Raw genomic sequence first — 18,436 nt, forward strand, 5'->3', positions numbered from 1 at the left:
ACCCAGTGTCAGTGTGCTGCAGACATCATCTGGCAAAGCTTATGCAACCTTGTCTTGGTACAGAAATGGTCCTTGTTGATCAGCACAAGGCAGGTGCCATCAAGGGAGACCTGAAAACTAGGGTTTGTTCGTTTACTACAGGTCCTTTGTTAGAAGCAGCATCCATTCTTCATGCACCATAACACTGGGATGTTAAAGCACATTAGTATGTGATGTTGGTGCAGAACGTTCTTACAAAGCTGGACCTTATCTACTCTTCTTAATCTATTGTGGTATGTTCTGCGTTGAATATCAGTGAAGAACTTTTGTCTGGGAGCCACTGATTCTTTCGACTCTAGAGTGAAGTGAGTAGCTTCAATGCATTGTTGTTTTAAGAGGTAATCAGAATGGCTCCTTAAAGCCTTGAACCACGCAAGACAAAGTTTTAGTACGGTAGTCTTTTGACACAGATGTTCCCCATAGAATTAGATTGCTGAAACTCAGAAGGCTTTAAGCCAGGTAAAGATCAATGCCTCAGTGTCTCATGGGTAAAGCAGCATGCTGCGGCTTATAGGATATCCCCCCTTTCAGCATACGAATCAACACTCTGAAGGCATGTGGCTCTTCAGAGTAGGAACCCAGTCAAATGATCTCTTCAGAGAAGCTGAATTACAGGACATGATTTTACCATTTTTTACCCTTCAGCCAGTACACTTCTTTCTCTCCTCTTTCCCTCCCTTTCTCCCTACTCCTGTGAAAAATCTTTCTGGCTCATTACAGAGAGGTAGCAAAGACAGCCTCTGACATTTCTGGTTTGTTTTTCCATCAACCTTAGTTGATTTCTCTTTCATACCAACCATCTCTTTCAACTGAGAAGACAAAGTGAGCAAACCTGTGTCAAAGGATAAGGAAAGGAAAGACCAAAAGTCCACCTTCACCATCTGTGGTGAAATATCAGATCAGATTCAGGTCACCTTGGCAGGATCACCCTGGTTTTCTTGGGACAATTCATCAATTGGTGTAGATCAGTGCAACTCCATTGACCATCTTCCATCCTGGCCTGTCTCTATAGCATGACTGTGTTTGTGCGCATGTGTTCTAATGCAGATGAAAAAGTTTGAAGGATTAAGTGGGGGAGCCAAAATGAATCCACAGGAGACCCAGGACATATATGAATTAGTGTTTCCTTCTTATTACCCCTAGCGCTTCAGTTTTTCAGACACCTTGCCTCCTCTTCCACCGTTGTGTATGATACCAAAGAAAATAAGTCAAGATCAGTGATAGTCATGCTCATTGCTCTGGCCTGGCTCAGTAGACCATGGTATCATGATAAGCAGAGACTATTCAGAGAGTGAAAAATTCTTTTTTCTTTCATAAAAGATATTCTGTCACAAAGACAATTTCTTTATCTAAGCCTTGGTCAGCTTGAGCAGAATATCATGTTAAGGAAGCATGGAATTTCCTAGGTGGTCAAGAAAGTCCTTCTCTCCTCCATTAAGAAAAGAACCTTCATCACATACTACGAGGTATTGGTGGTCTTTACTGATTAGTGGATGGATAAAGGCATTTATGTGAAAGAATCATCAGTCCATTCCATCCTTAACTTAGGAGGGTTTCAGTAAGAGCCATTCCCTTAACTGCTTGAGGCTCCAAGTGCCATTTTGGGGGAAATAATTTCTCATTTTCTTCAAGCATTCTCCTACCTGTGTCACTGCAGGTCCTCTCCCTTGGTGTCTCAGTCTAAAGGTTCTCTGTGGTCCCCTTTCTTTTGAACCTCTGCATTCCATTTCCCTTTACCTCTTTTTTTTAGAAGGCAGCTTTCTTAGTAACCATAACCTATGTAAGAATGGTGGGGTAAATGACCACTTTAATTTCTGTTTCTCCCTATAAACAAGGCGGTCCTCATTCTATGCTCCTGTTTATCTCCTTTCTACCTTAGTTTATCTTGCATCTGCCTCAATCCCAAAGCAGTAAAAGAGGCATGCTGGCACAATCTTGAGATTTCCAGGTCTATAACAAATTTTATTTGACCACAACCTCTGCGTCAGTCATAATCCCTTTTTGTTCTCTTCAAAAAGAGTTGCTCAGTCTTGTGGTTTGAATTACTCAGTGTGTAGGTAATGCATGACAAATGTTTATAAAGTGCCTAGTTCTGTCATGTTTAAAGCTCACTCCACTTGTAGAGAGGGGCTTATCTATGCTGACTGAAGAGTGCAAAAAATGAGAACTACTTTTTGGTCATCTTTACTCCTGAATCCACATAAAAGTTCTGAGCCTGCACTAGTGCAGTCAGTAGGAGTTTTGTTACTGAGTTAAACGGGCACAGAGTCAGGCACAAAAGGAGGTGCTGCACTGTCCTCACTTGTAGAAAGCATAGCTCATAAATTAATTACCAGGAAAGAAGTTCTCATTATTTTTCAATCCATTGATGTGTTTGTTCGGAATGCTGTTTGTATTACAATTGTTTTCTCTCTCTCTCTCTCTCTCTGCACCCTCACCCCAGCTTTGTGCCCTAGGTGGAATGAAACTTTTACTTTCAATGTTCAAGTTCCAGAACTGGCATTAGTACGCTTCGTTGTGGAAGATCAGATATCGCTAGCTGCAAATGAGTTCCTGGGCCAATACACTTTACCACTGCTGTGCATGAATAAAGGTAGTACTTCCTCCAAAAGCAAACTACATACCACTGAGTAAAAATCTACAAAAGCATAAGCTTTTACTATTAGCCTGTTGTTCTCTTTAGGTTTATTACACACCATAAACTTTGTAATAGGTGCAACAGATGCAGAGTGGCATTCATCACATTTTTGGGTCATTGTTAGCTATGATGATTAGATTCTATGCGACTGCCAACCTACAGTACTGAAGGAAATATTACTTATTGGTAGCTGTATTTATTGCAGTATTACTCCACTCACATTGTAAACAGAATCCATTCAGAGTGTTATAGCTCCAGCTGTTAGGAAGCAAGAGGGTGAAAAAAAGTCAGTCAGTCAAGACCAGTATAAAGGCACCAGATTGCCCATGTTTTATTCAGTCCAGAACCTGAAAAAAACAAAAGAGAGGTAGGCAATAAAGAATCAAGTGAGCTCTTTGTGCAATTTTTTGACAATGCACAAAGATGGAAATAAAATGGGGGAAATAAAAAAAGCGTAATAACTGATAATTTCCCCTTGTTTTACTAGTACCTCTCCTTGATTCCTACCCGATGAATAGAATTCAAATGAATAGCTGATGTAGACGCCACTATGCCAGGAGGAGGGTGGCTTACCCTAAACTGGCTGCTTACTGTATTTGATTTTCAAAATAACTTCTGACAAGCACACAGAACCAACTTGTACTGGTGAATAAAGGTGTATAGATTCACCTACTGCCCTTCGCTTCCCTACAGATGTCATCCTCCAGTGTCTCAATACTCTCTTGAAGATGCAGTAATCCCTCTTGTTAAATGATCTTTGAGGAACATAGGAAGGAGCTATAGGGCCTTTGAGAACCCAGCTTAATACAGTCTCCTAGCCGAACAGATATAATTGTTTACGGGATTTAAACTTTTCGTGGCTATAAAAACCTCACAGAGAACTTTTAGTTGCCAGAAATCCTTCTACTGGAACAGATAAAATGTCAGCATAGCTTTAAACATCAAGAACATAGAGTCATTTTCTTGGTAGCAGACAGAGTTCAGGGCAAAAGTAGGCAATTCAATACGCTCATTAACTTTATTCGTTTACATGTGGAGCCTGCCCAGTTCCATGACATCTGGGAAAAAATCAACATAAACAGAAAAGTGAACAAAACAGAAAAGACCGTGCTTTACATCACCATTAAACTTGGCCAAAACAATAAGCCTTGCAGTTCTCTCTGAAGGATAAGCTTGAGCTTTGAGAGTAAATTCTGAAGTTAGGGACAATTCATATCTCAAGATTATCAGGTGATCTCAGCCCTCTTTTTGGAAAAGAGAGAAAGAGGTAAAAGTGCTTTAGTTACTCAAGAACCGAGGATCCATTTTCAAAAGTGACTTAGGCACTTCTGAGTCTAAGGGCTAGTCTACACTACCGAACTACTTTGGCACAGTCGCACCTATGCAGCTGTGCTGTTGTAGTGCGTCTGGTGAAGACACGCTATGCCAATGGGAGAGTGCTTTCCTGGCGGCATAATTATTCCACCTCTCCCACAGACATAGCACGCTGTGGATACCGCTTTAAGTCAATGTATCTTGCATCATTCAGAGTGGGGGGGCTTTTCACACCTCTGAGCAACATAAGTTACATTGACATAAGCAGCAGGGTAGACAAGCCCTAAATCATAGGACTTTTGAAATTGTGACTTAGGCACTCTTAAAAATGTTACCTGGACTGTGTAAGGCTGAAAAACACTGAGCTGGCAGTGGGCTACTTGTTGCTTTTATATCAGTCCTAACAGCTCTCCTCTCCTCCCCCCACTTTCTTCCTCCTGGGTAGTAAGTTATAAAGATGTTTATTGATTCTTTTCATGGGCTGGGAAAAAAGGAGATATGAGAAAAACAGACATTGTTATTACAGAATACTTACCATTCTACTAGCTAAATCTGCACACCTATTTCTTTGTCTTTCTCTCTCTTCTGTTTGAATGTACATATTATTCTGCGAAACTGCAAGAAACCAGTTCTAAATTTGCTTTGTGTATAGAAAATGCAGTCAAATAAACATTGGAGCTTAGACAGGGTTGTCAAACATCAGTCTGGGTAAGTTTCTTTGTAGAAATTTCCAGATTGCCCAAAAGCCCAAGGGTTTAAGTGGCCAGGGAAGGTAGGAAACCTTCTTCTGCCTCCCACCTCTCTTTTGTTAGCTCACTACCATTGCAGCATAGTTTCTTTTACAAGAACATTGTCACTCTTCCTTCACCGGTTAATCAACAGGAGGTGTTCTAAATGCAATATGTGCAGCATAGACTTCTGGATACCAAGAGTATCCTTTCTAAATCCTTGCCAGTCCTGTAGCAGAAGTCTGCAGGATAGCGTAAATCACAACTTATGTATCAGTGGAGGCTTTGATGCTATACTAACATTATCTGTGTTTATCACCACTGAATGCCAGGAGAATTAAAATGCTAGAAATGTTAGAGAAATACTGTAGTAATGGGTGTTCCTCTATGGATCATTTTGGTTTACTTTAATTAACGTGTTTATTTAGATAACTATAAATTATGCTTCATTTGTACAGTAAATACGGCCACTTCTGTTTCATCACTTAACCCACCATCAATTCTACTTTTGTATTTAATAAATTAATTTACTGTTATTACATTTACAGGTTATCGTCATGTTCCTCTGTTTTCCAAACTTGGTGACAGACTTGATCCTGCATCACTCTTTGTGTATATTTGGTACTATTAATGATGACATTAGCAGTACTCCTGAACTGGCATATTCCTCAATAAAGCAACCATCATGTAGCTTGCAAACAACAGTTTAGTGTGTGGCCTGATTTTCAGAGGTGCTGAGCACCTGCAATTTCCACTGAAATCAGTGGAAATATTTGTGTGGCTAAATGCTATTTAACAGGAATAAAGGCTGTAGAATTGGGCCCTGAAGTAATTTAGAAGAAATCATACATGGTTGACTTTTGCAGTATGTTTTCTTGAATCCAGTCAATATTTTAAGACATGGTTATTTGCAACTAATAGCAAAATAGTAATGAATTATTAAATAATAAGGAAGTAGCATTTTAATATTTATGGTCTAAGACTTCCAAAGGCACCAAAATTATGGGCAAAATTGAGTGGTCTTTTTCATTTGTATTGAGAAACTTTTTCCTACTGTATATTAATCTGTTCAAGAAAAAAGAAAAACAGGAAATATACATGCACATATACACAATTAAAACATAATTTACCCTTTAAATCCATAATGAGTCAATTTCTGATTGAGCTATAGCTCATCAATGCCCATTGTAAAAATGATAAAAGTTCAAGAGTGGTAACCTGGACAATATTCAATTTTGCTGATACCAGGATCCCAAAACACTAACCGCCTGCCAGATACTGCTGTCTGCACCTTCTCTGTCAGCATAGCCCTTGCCCTCCCATCAAGAGACAGTGTTCTCCCACCTTTCTTATAAATTGCTTTTATGCAATGAGCTCCACATGCACACAGGGATCTACATGCACAGAATTCATTGCAGGTTTCGGGTCCAAGCCTCAATAACTTACCAAGCTGTTTTATGATGGCACATTTCTTACTTAAGATACTTAGATCAATGCTTATCTTTATAGTTTGATTTTATTTTTACTGTCATTTTAAATGTTATTTTTATTAATATATCCCCTGTGCACAAAATGTGTCTCTCTCTAATATGGAAAATTATACTCTCCTGTACATACCACAGGCAAAGATTTGAAAATGTGACAGGAAATAACACTACTGGAAAACTGCCAACATTTATTTACATTAAAAGCAAACTAAAGAAAACTGAGAAGAATCTGAAATCAATATTGAACTTTAGGGTCAGGTAATTTGATAACTAAAAGCTGGATATGATGTGTCTTCTGCATTTTTTGAGAGGGAAGTCACTTGCGCCTTTATCTTAGAATACCTATAATCTAAAATTTTGGCCTTGTCGATCCTTGTACTGTTTATATTTGTATCATAGACAATATCTTTTTCACAGGGTAAATATTTTATGGTTTTCTTCAGCACTGAGTAGGCATGTTCATGTTTTTACTCAAGCAGGTTCTCAGTCCTCACTGAGAAGTTTAATTTCCCCGGGCAATATGGTGGCTCTGTTCCAAGAGCTGACATAACCAATCTGTTTGCAGCCGAGAAGAATGCAGGTTTGTTGGATTCATGATATTCTTAAATGACACTCACACCGCAACTTCAACAGGTTTATATATCATAAGCTGCTTAAGCCTGATTTGTGTGTCTTAAAACTATTGTGCTTTGGGTGGAAAAAAGGAATCCCCTACAGCTCTGGGCATTATTCCCACTGCCAGCCACTTTTTCAACTTGCAGGATAAATCTTGTTATCATATTAATGTTTACCTTGGATCACATCATGAATCAGTACTTTTTCTTTTTACTACCCCGTGACCCTGATTCTGGGAAGACATATGTAAGTGCCTAACTTTATGCACATGGGGCTCATGTGTACAACTGATGTTAATGGAATTCAGTGAGTCTAATGGGAAGTAAAAAGCGTGCTTACGTGTTTCACTGGATTTGGGCAAAAGCACCTTCAAGGACTGAGTTCATGAACCAGTCCCACTGAACTCAATGGGATACTCACGTGCAGGAAGTTAAGCATATGTATAAGGCTTTACAGGACTGGAGCCTGTGTATGTAGTGTCTAGTTCCCAAACGCAGCATGAACATGAAATGGGGTAACACTAATGAACAAAGATTTCTTATAATATGATTTTACTTAATTTAACCTTTCAGCAGAGTAACTATTTATTGTATGTCCCCTTTACTTACTGTGTGATGGTTCTAATACATTGGTCATTTACATGTGATTTTTGGAAATGTTTAAAAGTCTATGGGGAACGTTGGATATAAATATTTTTCAAACTCTAATTTATAACATTTATCTATTATCAGATATTTTGCCAGAATTTATTTATTTCTAAATATTTTCCCAGAATAAACCCAGTGCGATGAAACATCTTTCCCCAGGTCTGAAAGTTACAAAGTCACGTTACATCAGCAAGTTAAAACTTAAAAATATAAGGTATACACTAAAACTAAAGAACAGTATAGTTTTAAATTCTTTTAAATGTTCAGATTTTAAATTCTGCACATATAGTTACATTTTAAATGTGAAATGAGCAAGAAGTTTTAAATACAAACTGGCTGTCATTCTACTATGATCTCTCAGGTGAACGTGCGATCATACTAACTGGGCCATATTTAAAACTGATATAACTACACAGACATCAAGTAGAGTGAATTCAGCCCAATAAGCTCATTATTGGTCTGATCCAAAGCCCACTAAAGTCAGTGGGAGATTACCATTGATTTAAATGGGCTTTGGCTAAGGCTCCAGCATCACAGGTTTAGGGATACATAAAACACATCTAGCTGTATACAAATAACAGTGATCAGCAGGAACAAAAATCTTGCTTGTTGCCATAAGAAATGTTATCCAAGATAATTGAAATTGCATGCTGCAAGCCTTTTTACACCCAGGCTAATGGGAACTTGTTGCAGGTAAAGGTAGTAATTCTGTGAAGATAGCTAAATGGCAATGGATCATGAAAAAGAGAGAATTTCCGTGTGATTAGTAGTTCAATGTATATATGGTTAGCGGTTTACTGCATGTTATATTCTCAAAGGCAAATATTTCGGCTAATGTGCCAAAATGGCCCATGAGAAAAGGGAAAGAGAAATAATGAATGAATATTTCAGTTATCTAAGGCAATGTTCAAATTATACTGTTCCCCAATGGGTACCACTTTTCTTCATTTAATGGGACACTGTTCAGTTGAATGTTGATAGCTCCCACAAATGTTCCTTTGCTCTGCACAATAAGCTGTAACACACGTCCTTGGAGCTCGGTGACTGCGTCATATACTACCTGCAATCATATATGGGAAAGCAGATAAAGTATAAGAAAACTGAATATTTTTGATACCAAAAGCACTTATTTTTTGTGTGTCACTTATACCTAAAGATTACTACTAATGCTTAAAGTAACTGACAAACTGCCAGCAAGAGTCTCAAGTTCCAAGCCATGACCCATGCTCAAGTCAATGGAATTACACCAAGAACAAATTTAGCCTTATGTATTCGAAATAAAAAAAGCTTCTGCTGGCTTAGGCTAGTAAAGTTTAAAGACTGAGCATTTGCAAGGAAGTTTAAAACCAGTGTTTTAACTCCACCATGAATTCAACTAGTAAAATTAATAACTATGCAAATTACTAAGTATTAGGTACATTTAGAATGCCCTCTAGCTTTTAAAGGGTTTGTTCTTCATGTGTTGCTCAGTTTGACATCAGAACACGGGGTTCCCCTATTTAACAGCTGGTTCATTAATCTCCTATCTCTGTTCACCGTTGAAATATTTTATCTTACCATATATACAGTTTACCATTCCACTACCTCCAGTGTTACCGTTCTTTCACAGTACATAGCAAAATATCCAGCAGTTCTGAATAGGAGACCAGTGAAGAAAGGATTGTTTGGGAGGTGACTGGAGAGAAGACTCCATTGTAAGGTGGAGGGAGATAAAACAGGAGAGTTAGGAAAGTAGGAAGGAGTTCTTTCTATTTTGAGCAGGGAAGGTGAGGTGGGATTAAGAGCTCAAGATGAATGTATTAGTTCTCAGAGTGATAAAAGTTAGTGGGGATGACATGGCTAAAACACCATCCATTTTGAAAATTTAGGTTCAGTAAGGCTATGTGTATCTGTGTGATGCTTTTTACCTATATCATCTCATTTTAAAAAAGATGATCCTGGCAGTCCTGGTGCAGACTATAATACATCCTGCACTCTCAAAAGGCTAATTTATACCACTGGGGTGTTGCAAGTCTTCTGTTATGTATGCACTTATATAGCACCTTTTTTCTGTACCATCACAGAAATATAGGGGCCAGAAGGGACTTTGAGAGGTCATCAGGTCCAGCTTCCTGTGCTGAGACAGGGCCAAATAAACCTTGACCCTCCCTTACAGGAGCCTGTCCAACTTGTTCTTAAAAACCTCCAGTGACAGGGATTCCACAGCCTCCCTCGGTAACCTGTTCCAGTGCTTCACTGCACTTATAGTTAGAAAGTTTTCCTAATATCTAACCTAAATCTCACTTGCTGCTGATTAAGACCATCACTTCTTGTCCTACCTTCAGTGGTCATTTTTGTTGCCTTCCACTGAAATCTCTCCAGTTTATTCATATAGTTTCTAAAGTGTGGTGCCCGCAAACATAGTGGACACAGTACTCCAGATGAGGCCTCACCAGTACCGAGTAGGGCAGGAGAATTACCACCCATGTCTTACATATGACACTCCTGTTAATACACCTCAGAATGAAAGCCTTTTTTGCAACTGCTTCACATTGTTGACTCATATTCAAATTGTGATCCACTATAAACCCCAAATCTTTTGCAGCAGTACCAGCACCTATCCATATTGTAATTTTGCACTTGATACTTCCTTCCTAAGAGTAGTACTTTGCATTTGTCTTTATTGAATGTCCTCTTGTTGATTTCAGATCAAATCTCCAATTTGTCAAGGTTGTTTTGAATTCTAATCCTTTCCTCCAAAGTGCCTTCCCGTCTTGGTGTCATCTGCAAATTGTATAAGCGTACTCTTCACCTCGTTATCCAAGTCATTAATGGAAATACTGAATCGTACTGGACCCAGGACTAACGCCTGCAGAACCCCAATACAGACACCTTCCCAGTTTGCCAGCGAACCATTGATCACTACTCCTGCGTATGGTCTTGCAATCAGTTATACAACCACTTTATAGTAATTTCATGTAGGCCACATTTCTCTAATTTGCTTATGACAATGTAATGTGGGACTATAAAAAAAGCCTTATCGTCATATCTGCTGCTTTGTCCCTCTCCACTAGGCTGGTTACCCCATCAGAGGAAGAAATTAGGTTGGTTTGTCATGATTTGTTCATGACAAACCATGTTGGCTACTACTTATAACCCTATTATCCTCTAGGTACTTATGAACTGAGTGCTTAATAATTTGTTCCAGTATCTTTCCAGATACCAAAGTTAGGCTGACTGGTCTATAATTAATTTCCCAGTTCCTTTTTGTTCTCTTTTTTAAGATGGGTACTATGTTTGCCCTTCTCTCGTCCTCTGGGACCTCAATTGTTCTCTATGAATTCTCTTAAGATAATTGCTAGTGGTTCCACGATTGATCCAGCTTGTTCCTTATACACCCTGGGATGAAATTCATCAGGTCCTGCCACCTTGAATACATTTAATTTATCTAAATATTCTTTAACCTGTTCTTTCCCTATTTTGGCTTGTGTTCCTTCCTCCTGGAGTACCTGATCACCATTAATAAAGACAGAAGCAAAGTGGGCACCATAACCTTCTTGATGTTAACAGTTATTAGCTCTCCTTCCCCACTAAGTTAGAGGACCTACACTTTCCTTCGTCTTTCTCTTGATCCTAAGGTATTTAAAGAACGTCTGCATATTGCCGTTTATGTCCCTGGCTAGGTGTAACTCATTTTGTGCCTTAGCCTTTCTGATTTTATCCATACATGCTTGGGACTTTCTCTTAATGTGTACTCCTCCTTAGCAACTCGTCCATGTTTCTACTTTTTGTAGGATTCCTTGTAGAATTTCAGGTAATTAAAGGGTGCCTGATGGAGCATATTGGCCTCTTGCTATACTTTCTGTCTTTCTTTTGAGTCGGGATATTTTTCAGTCGTGACTTTAATATTCTCTACTTGAAAAACTGCCAGCTCTCCTGACCACCTTTTTCCATTAGATTTTCTTCCCATGGCATCTTACCTTTCAGTTCTCTGAATTTGGTAATGTCTGCTTTTTTTTAAAAAATACATCCTCAGTCTTCCCTTTCCTTAGCGTCATGAAATTTATCATTTCATGATCATCAAAGAACTGGATGCATTTTATAAATCATTATGAACAAGAGAAGTATCACATGGACACAAGGCTAGACCTACTCAGTTCAGGGATAGGTTTCACCTGGAATACTACATTCAGTTTTTGACACCATATTCTGAAAAAGAAACAAGAGAATTCAGAAGACTGCAACAAAAAATATTTTAACAAGTTTAGGAAATACAGGTGAGGTCCATTGTGGAGTGATTAAGAGAAGGCTTATTCCATATACAAAAATCCCTTAGGGGTAACATACATGTGAAAGGATTATATAAAGACAACAAGAATTAGTTATAATTACCACTGAGAGAGGAATGGACTAGTAGGAATGGAGTTAAGTTGTGGCAAAGAAAGTTTAAGGTAAATATTTATAAAGCAGTTTGTTTGTCTCAGGGTTAGATCACGGCAGTGAGAAACAGAATTCCTTATTCTGGGGGGTCTATTCCTGACTCTGTTGGTGACTTGCTATGTAGTTTTAGGCAAGTCAGGACCAAATTTTCAAACCACAATGAACTGGAACTAGAACTGGGCAAAATTTTTTGACTGAAACTTTTTTTTTTTCTGAAAATTTATTTCAGATTTGGATTTACCAAAACATTGAGCAAATTCATGTAGATTTTAAATAACTGTTTTGGTTGAATTAAAAAAAAACTAAAGAAAAAAATCTCACAAATGTTAAAACAAACAACTTTCAAATAATCAGATTGAAATCTTTTGGTTTTTTGAGCTAGAGGGGGAGTTAAGCACCACTCACAAAATCTTAGAAGGAGGACCCCCCTTCCCAAGTGGTTAGAACCCACAGCTGGAAACGAAGGACAAGAGTCACAAAAATAAAGGTAGGGTGGTGATATGCCCCTTATACCGCATATCTCAGTGGTTTGGGCACTCACTTGGCATATGGGATACCTGGTTTAAATCCAGACTCTGGAACAGGGACTTGAACCTAGGTCTCCTTCCTTGAAAGTGAATGGCCTGGCTACTTGGCTATAGAGTCATTCTCACTGTTTTATACTGGCTCATAACTAGGAGTATTTTATGTAAAGCAGTTCAATGGGAGAGATTGAAACCCACCTCCCTCCAAAATTAGGCTATAGTTTTGGGCTTAGAGCACTTACATGGGACGAGGAGAATTGCTGGCTTCAAGTTCCTGCTCCAGAGTAGGGATTTAAACTGGGTATATTTCACATGACAAGTGAGTGCCCAAACCACTAGGACATTGGGTATAAAGAGGAAAGCACCACCCTTCCTCTGTTTTTGTGAATCTAGCCCTTCATTTCCTTTGCCTTCATTAAAAAATACCTAAAATGAAATTGAAATGTTTCTGATTTTTTTGATTAGCTGAAAATTCTGAAAAAAATTCCGTTTTTGGTTTGTCCTGAAATTAATTTTATTTTATTTTTACAACTGCCAACTGATGGAAAAATCAGATCTTTGCCCAGTTTTAATTGTCACACATTAGTGTCCTCCTCATCACAATGTGTTGGGCCTGTTAGCATAGTAATTAGGGGGAAACTGCTGGAACTTTAGATACTGTATGCTGTCAGTCCAAGACACTGTTTATTATGTTAGTAAAAATTGGGACCTCTTGCCCTAAGTTGACTTTGTGTTTTTACTTGCCTCTCAGACAGAGGCAGCACCTAATTAATTAATTAATTATAGTAATAACTATATGGAATTCGAAGGACTGGTAATCATTACCTGTAAAACATGGTTGGTTCCCGATTAATAATTATTTTGTTCATCATAATATAAGAGCACATATAAGAGCACAGACACTAAAATTACTAGGATTATTTTAATATTTTAAAATGGTATTGATGATGAGCCAAAATAACTGTTAACACTATGCTGATGACATATTCTGAAGCAATTCTAAAGAAAACCTTTGCTTAAAAACATGGAACAGGAAAAAACAACAGAAATAACATGTCAGCCACCATCAAGGAAACAAGCAAGTATGTTAGAAATTAACTGCCTTCGTTTAAAATAAAATTAGAGTGCTGATTATTTCCAGAAAGCACTATGCTCTCTTTTATAGTTCTCATTTTTTGAGCTCACTTGTTCAAGAAGCCCTTTTCACTAAAAATAAAATGACGTTTCCAGAACATGTAATTGTTGCACATCATACATAATAAACAGCTATCACTGGTGAAAACACGAACATTGTTAGAACGTATACACTGTTTGCATACTGTGCAATAAAGAGTTTCTGAAAAATATTACAGCCAACTTGTGAAATGGATCCACGCTCTTCATAGCTGGTAAAAGCCAATGAAGAACGGTTATACTTCCTATACTGGAAATAGTCAATGCCTTCTTCAGTAGAACACACCTATCAAACTCCTTGAAAAATACGTTTTCACCCAATACCCCAAAAGCCAGTACATGGCCTTGAAGATCCCTCCAGGTGCTGTCTTATCCCCAACCTCCCAATCCTGGGCAAAATAACTGAAAACGTAATTATCAGCAAGCTCTGGCAACATATGTACCATCCCCTATCCTTGATGCCACAGAATCAGTGTTCAGACCATGACACAAAACAGAGAATGCTCTAGTGGTATTAAAGGATGGCCTTCTTACGGCCCTAGACACAGGAAAGATCTCCATGCTTATATTGCTGGACCTTCTGTAGCCTTTGACACAGTGGACCACAAGATACTACTAACATGCCGACATGACATAGCAGGAGTAGATAGCCTAGCTCCAGTTCATCTCCAGCAGAAGCTACAGGGTTGTAATGAGTAACTCGGTTCCTCCTCTCCAAAGATCCTCACCTGCAAAGTCCTGCAGGGATTCATAGCATCCTCTCTTCTCTACAAAAGATCTACATGAGACCACTGGGAGAGACAGTGAGATGCCATAGGTTTAGATGCCAACAGTATGCTGATGATACTCAAGTATGTATCTCATTCTCAATTGATGCAACAACCAACACTACTAACATGTCAAAATGCCAACATGAAATTAGCTCTAGAAGGAAAATAAACTGGCTCAAGACAAACCTAGGCTAGATTAAAGTAATGCTGACTGGAAGGGAGAAATGCTTTGAAGAACTGTCGCAGACATTTATCTCTACCTTCTACTGAAGGCATACAGACCCCATTTATCAAAATGGTATGAAGCCTCAGGGGCCTGTTTAACTTCTCACTAAGTCTGAATGCATCAGTATCTAAAAATGCCTTTTTTTCATCTCCAGCTTGCTAGGAAACTGCATCCCTTTCATATAGAGGAGAGGCTCTTCCTGTGATGATTTGGGGAATCTGGCTATTTATAGCTTATGCTTTTTGACTAATATTGGGGACTCTCTATGCGTATCTATGTCAGACTGCAAACTCCATTTTGAATGTGGGACTTGTCGGTCTTCTCTGTTGCCTTTTTACCTCCATGTTGGACTCAAAGTCCAAATGGTGGAGACTCTGGGCTAACAATGGAGGTGTATTAAATTTTGGTGATCACCCATTCAAATGGAAAACTCTTGGACAAAGAGATGGCTAACATGAAGGTAAACAAGTTTTTCAAGGCTTATCTTCACGGGGGAGGTAACTAAACAATGAATCACCTGGTGAGGGACTTTGTTCACCTGTTGAGGCTGTTCAGGGGGGTCACCTGACAAAGGAGACTCAGGGTTGTAAGAGCAATGGTCTCTCCCTGGCCATTTGAGAATGAGAGAGAAAGGAAGATGAGACCAGAGGCTGAAGCAGAAAGCTGGCTGGAGCAGGGAGAGGAGACTCCATGTTCCAGAGTAGAAGCCTAAAGCAGGGGGGAAGGATCCTAGCCTCCATAAATGACTCTGAGCTAAATACAGAGAATAATGAAGAGTAATGAGGAAACTGAAGTAGGGAATGCATACAGATGTTCTATTGTTTTTTCCCCAGAGCTGTACATTTCTTGGGCTATCAATAGTAAAGAGTAACTGTGTACAAAACCTTTTGTAAAGCCTGTGTCTCTGTGTCCATGTAGAGATAAATGGTAATCCAGAATGGCCACATGGTTGGAGCTCAGGGAAAGGAGGTGCTTAAACAACTGTGGTATCTTGGGGGATCAGCGGTGTTGCTGGGGCCTGGGCCAACTAGAACATAAGGTCCCACTTCCATGAAAGGGTAACAGAGTCTGTGCCCAGGAAGTATGCCAGAGAGGCCAGAGCCTACCCAGACAAAAGGAATCTTAAAAGCACACAGATCCACCATGTGGAATTGAAACACAGCAGCCTAGAGAGCGTCCATGAGAGGAAGATTGACCAGGGCTATGACAAGAAGATACACAGACTCCAGCTGGCAAAGAAGGCAGTTGCCTGCACTCTCCCTGGCTTAGGTTGCCATGAGTACATCAAGCCCAAACTCAAGTCCCTTCACTTAAACCCAGTCAGTTTCTGATGCCAGTTTAAGGCCTGAGTCCTAAATTTCAAAGCTATTAATGGGGCAAGCCTGACTACATGAAAAGACCAAATCTTTATATACGATCCACTGGGAGAGTTGCATTCCTCTCGGACAATACAGATCCCAAAGCCCATGAGAAAGCACGTGAGAGCTGGGGACAAGTATTCTCTGTGGAGGGATCTGCCTATGGAACAAACGTCTAGATGAAATGAGAGGAATCCGACATCTGACCGTTCTTTAGAAAAACCTTCCTGTTCATAAAAGCTTTCCCATCAGAATGACAGTGTCAACACTGAAACCCACTTCTACCCCTAAACCAACCAAAAAATAACCCCTCCCCCAAACCCTCCAAACCCTACCCCAAGCAGAGTTTTGACCCCAAACAAGGAGAAATGCCAGAAACTCCATGAAGTCTACCAGGGACTTTGCTATTGATTTTCTTTGGAAGGCACTCCGATAATATGGTAATTGGCAGCCGTATAAACCACTAAGATAGACAGATACTATATAAGGATTTATTTAAAACTATCTAATCTTCTTCTCAGTGGTACTTCCAAAAGATTTCATAACAGTTCAAGACAAAAAACCACCAAACAAAAAACCCCCCAAAACTAATCAACCAGCCAAACCAAACCCAACCATCTAAAAAACCCACACAATAGAGAGATGGTAACTTTCCTTTGAAAACTGCCTGTATAAATTCTGCTCTTGGGATACACAAATCCTTAGGAGTTCTCTACATGACCATGTAGTTTGCAGCAAACTGGGGTGTGCATATCCCCCAAACTAGCCTGCCATAGGCCCTGTGGACCCTGCTGACTGACAGTTAGTTAGTGACCTTTGATCTAGGCCTGTCTCAAAGAGGACTAGATCAAAGTGCACTAACATACTGTTAATACGTGTCAGCAGCATCCCCAAGGACAGTTAGTCTGCCACAGGCTAGTGCAGGGCAGATTCACACCCCACCTTGCCACAAACTAAATGTTTGCGTAGACAAGGCCCTACAGTGAGAGTCTGGAAAGTTCTTGTTAGCAGTGTTGAAATGTGCATTCGGTACAGTAACTGAGATATTTTAATAGGATCGTCATGTAATAAACACAATACAAAGGCAACCCAGTACAAGTTGCAAATTTAGAATAAGTGTGGGATTGGGCCCAAATTGAGGTAGTGGAATTTATAAATTAGTTGGTACCACCATTGTTAGGATGCTGTTGTAGCTCTTCAAAATAAGTGAGAAAGCTTGCCTTACATCCCTTTAGAAAAATACAAGGGCTTCCAGGTTTACACTTACCCTTGAAGTTACCTTGATACTGTGAGAACACACTGGGGTTAATTATGAAATGCGAACATTGTATTCTTGAATTAAAAAATCTGGAGAGTGACAGCCTAACAAGAAACGAGCTGCATTCGTAATCAATTCCTATGTTCCAGTCTCTCTGTCTCTCATTAATAAGAAAATGCTTCAGGAATAGTAAACTGGTTTGTAATATTTAAAAGGACACTGTCATGTAGGTTTGGGCTTTAAATCTAGGGTTTGTTTAAAAGACTGTATATTAGTATACAATCAATATCTGTGTATACATGTTTCCATGGGTTTTTATGTTTTGTCTCAAGTGAAAACCATTTTAAATGTATACCTTCTCCTGCACAGTTTGTAAAACACAAACACAACAGCATTGTGCCAGTGCATGAGAACTAGAAAGCAAAACTAGCTCAGCAAAAGTGAAACCACCTCTCCAGTTTGACTGTGCACGCTGAATGAAGCGCAATAAAGTGAATAATGAAAAGACAATCAGACTTTCAAAATTCGTCCAGCTCTCATCATCATTGGTAAGATTCCCCACTTTGCTAAGGCAACTAGTGACCTTAAAACGGCCATGTGGCTAATAGAGCATTTGCCTGCACTGTACTCTGCTACTGGAAAGCACCAGCTGCATTCATAACTCCCAGCATAAGGGAGAAAGAGAGTGTTCTGGGGCAGGACATGGATGGCATAGACTAGAGAAGGGACCCTGTGGGACCTTACACTAGTGACACAAGTTATTACAGCTCCTTGTGATGATCAGGGAGCTGCACTGGCTCATAGCAACCCCTCCTTTCTGTTGCAGAACACTGGGCAACATGGTGCCTCTGTGAGGCACAATGCCTCCTTCTCTCAGCATATGCGCAATGTGTCCAGCCATTGGATGGTGTCATCATCAGTCAGGTGGAGAGCCGGAGCCCGCCGTCGAAATAAGGCAGTCGGCACTTGTCATAGATTTGCGACATAGTCTGAAGTTGACTGCAGCTGCATCGTGGGTCATTAGAAAAACCCCATTTGAAGAGATCAGCTGCACAGTTGCCTTGTCCTGTTTGAAACTGGTTCAGAGATGATCACAAGTGTCTTCACAGAACAAAACCTGGTGGACAGATGGTTGGGTCAGTGACGAGAAAGTAATTAGCAAATGTTGTCACTGACCACTCGTTGTACCAAGCAGATTCCACTGTCATGCTCTGTGGTAGCATAAATGACCATAAAGGGG

At 39.6% G+C, this 18,436-nt stretch overlaps 2 protein-coding genes across 2 annotated transcripts in view; one reads left to right on the forward strand and one right to left on the reverse strand.

The window, feature by feature from the left end:
* PLCZ1 (phospholipase C zeta 1) overlaps window positions 1-5,350 on the forward strand; it is a 112,123-nt gene extending 106,773 nt beyond the window's left edge. Inside the window, exons 12-13 of the mRNA XM_074938211.1 lie at window positions 2,483-2,632; window positions 5,268-5,350. Of these exons, the coding sequence (XP_074794312.1) occupies window positions 2,483-2,632; window positions 5,268-5,350 (233 nt within the window). The remainder of the gene's footprint in view (window positions 1-2,482; window positions 2,633-5,267) is intronic.
* Window positions 5,351-7,496: 2,146 nt separating this feature from the next.
* The window catches only part of PIK3C2G (phosphatidylinositol-4-phosphate 3-kinase catalytic subunit type 2 gamma), a 330,089-nt gene continuing 319,149 nt past the window's right edge, over window positions 7,497-18,436 (reverse strand). The window contains exon 34 of the mRNA XM_074938223.1: window positions 7,497-8,528. Within this exon, the coding sequence (XP_074794324.1) occupies window positions 8,376-8,528 (153 nt within the window). The 3' untranslated portion in view covers window positions 7,497-8,375. The remainder of the gene's footprint in view (window positions 8,529-18,436) is intronic.

This window comes from Natator depressus, chromosome 1 (genome assembly GCF_965152275.1).
Source record: "Natator depressus isolate rNatDep1 chromosome 1, rNatDep2.hap1, whole genome shotgun sequence".
In the NCBI taxonomy this organism is placed as follows: Eukaryota; Metazoa; Chordata; order Testudines; family Cheloniidae; genus Natator; species Natator depressus.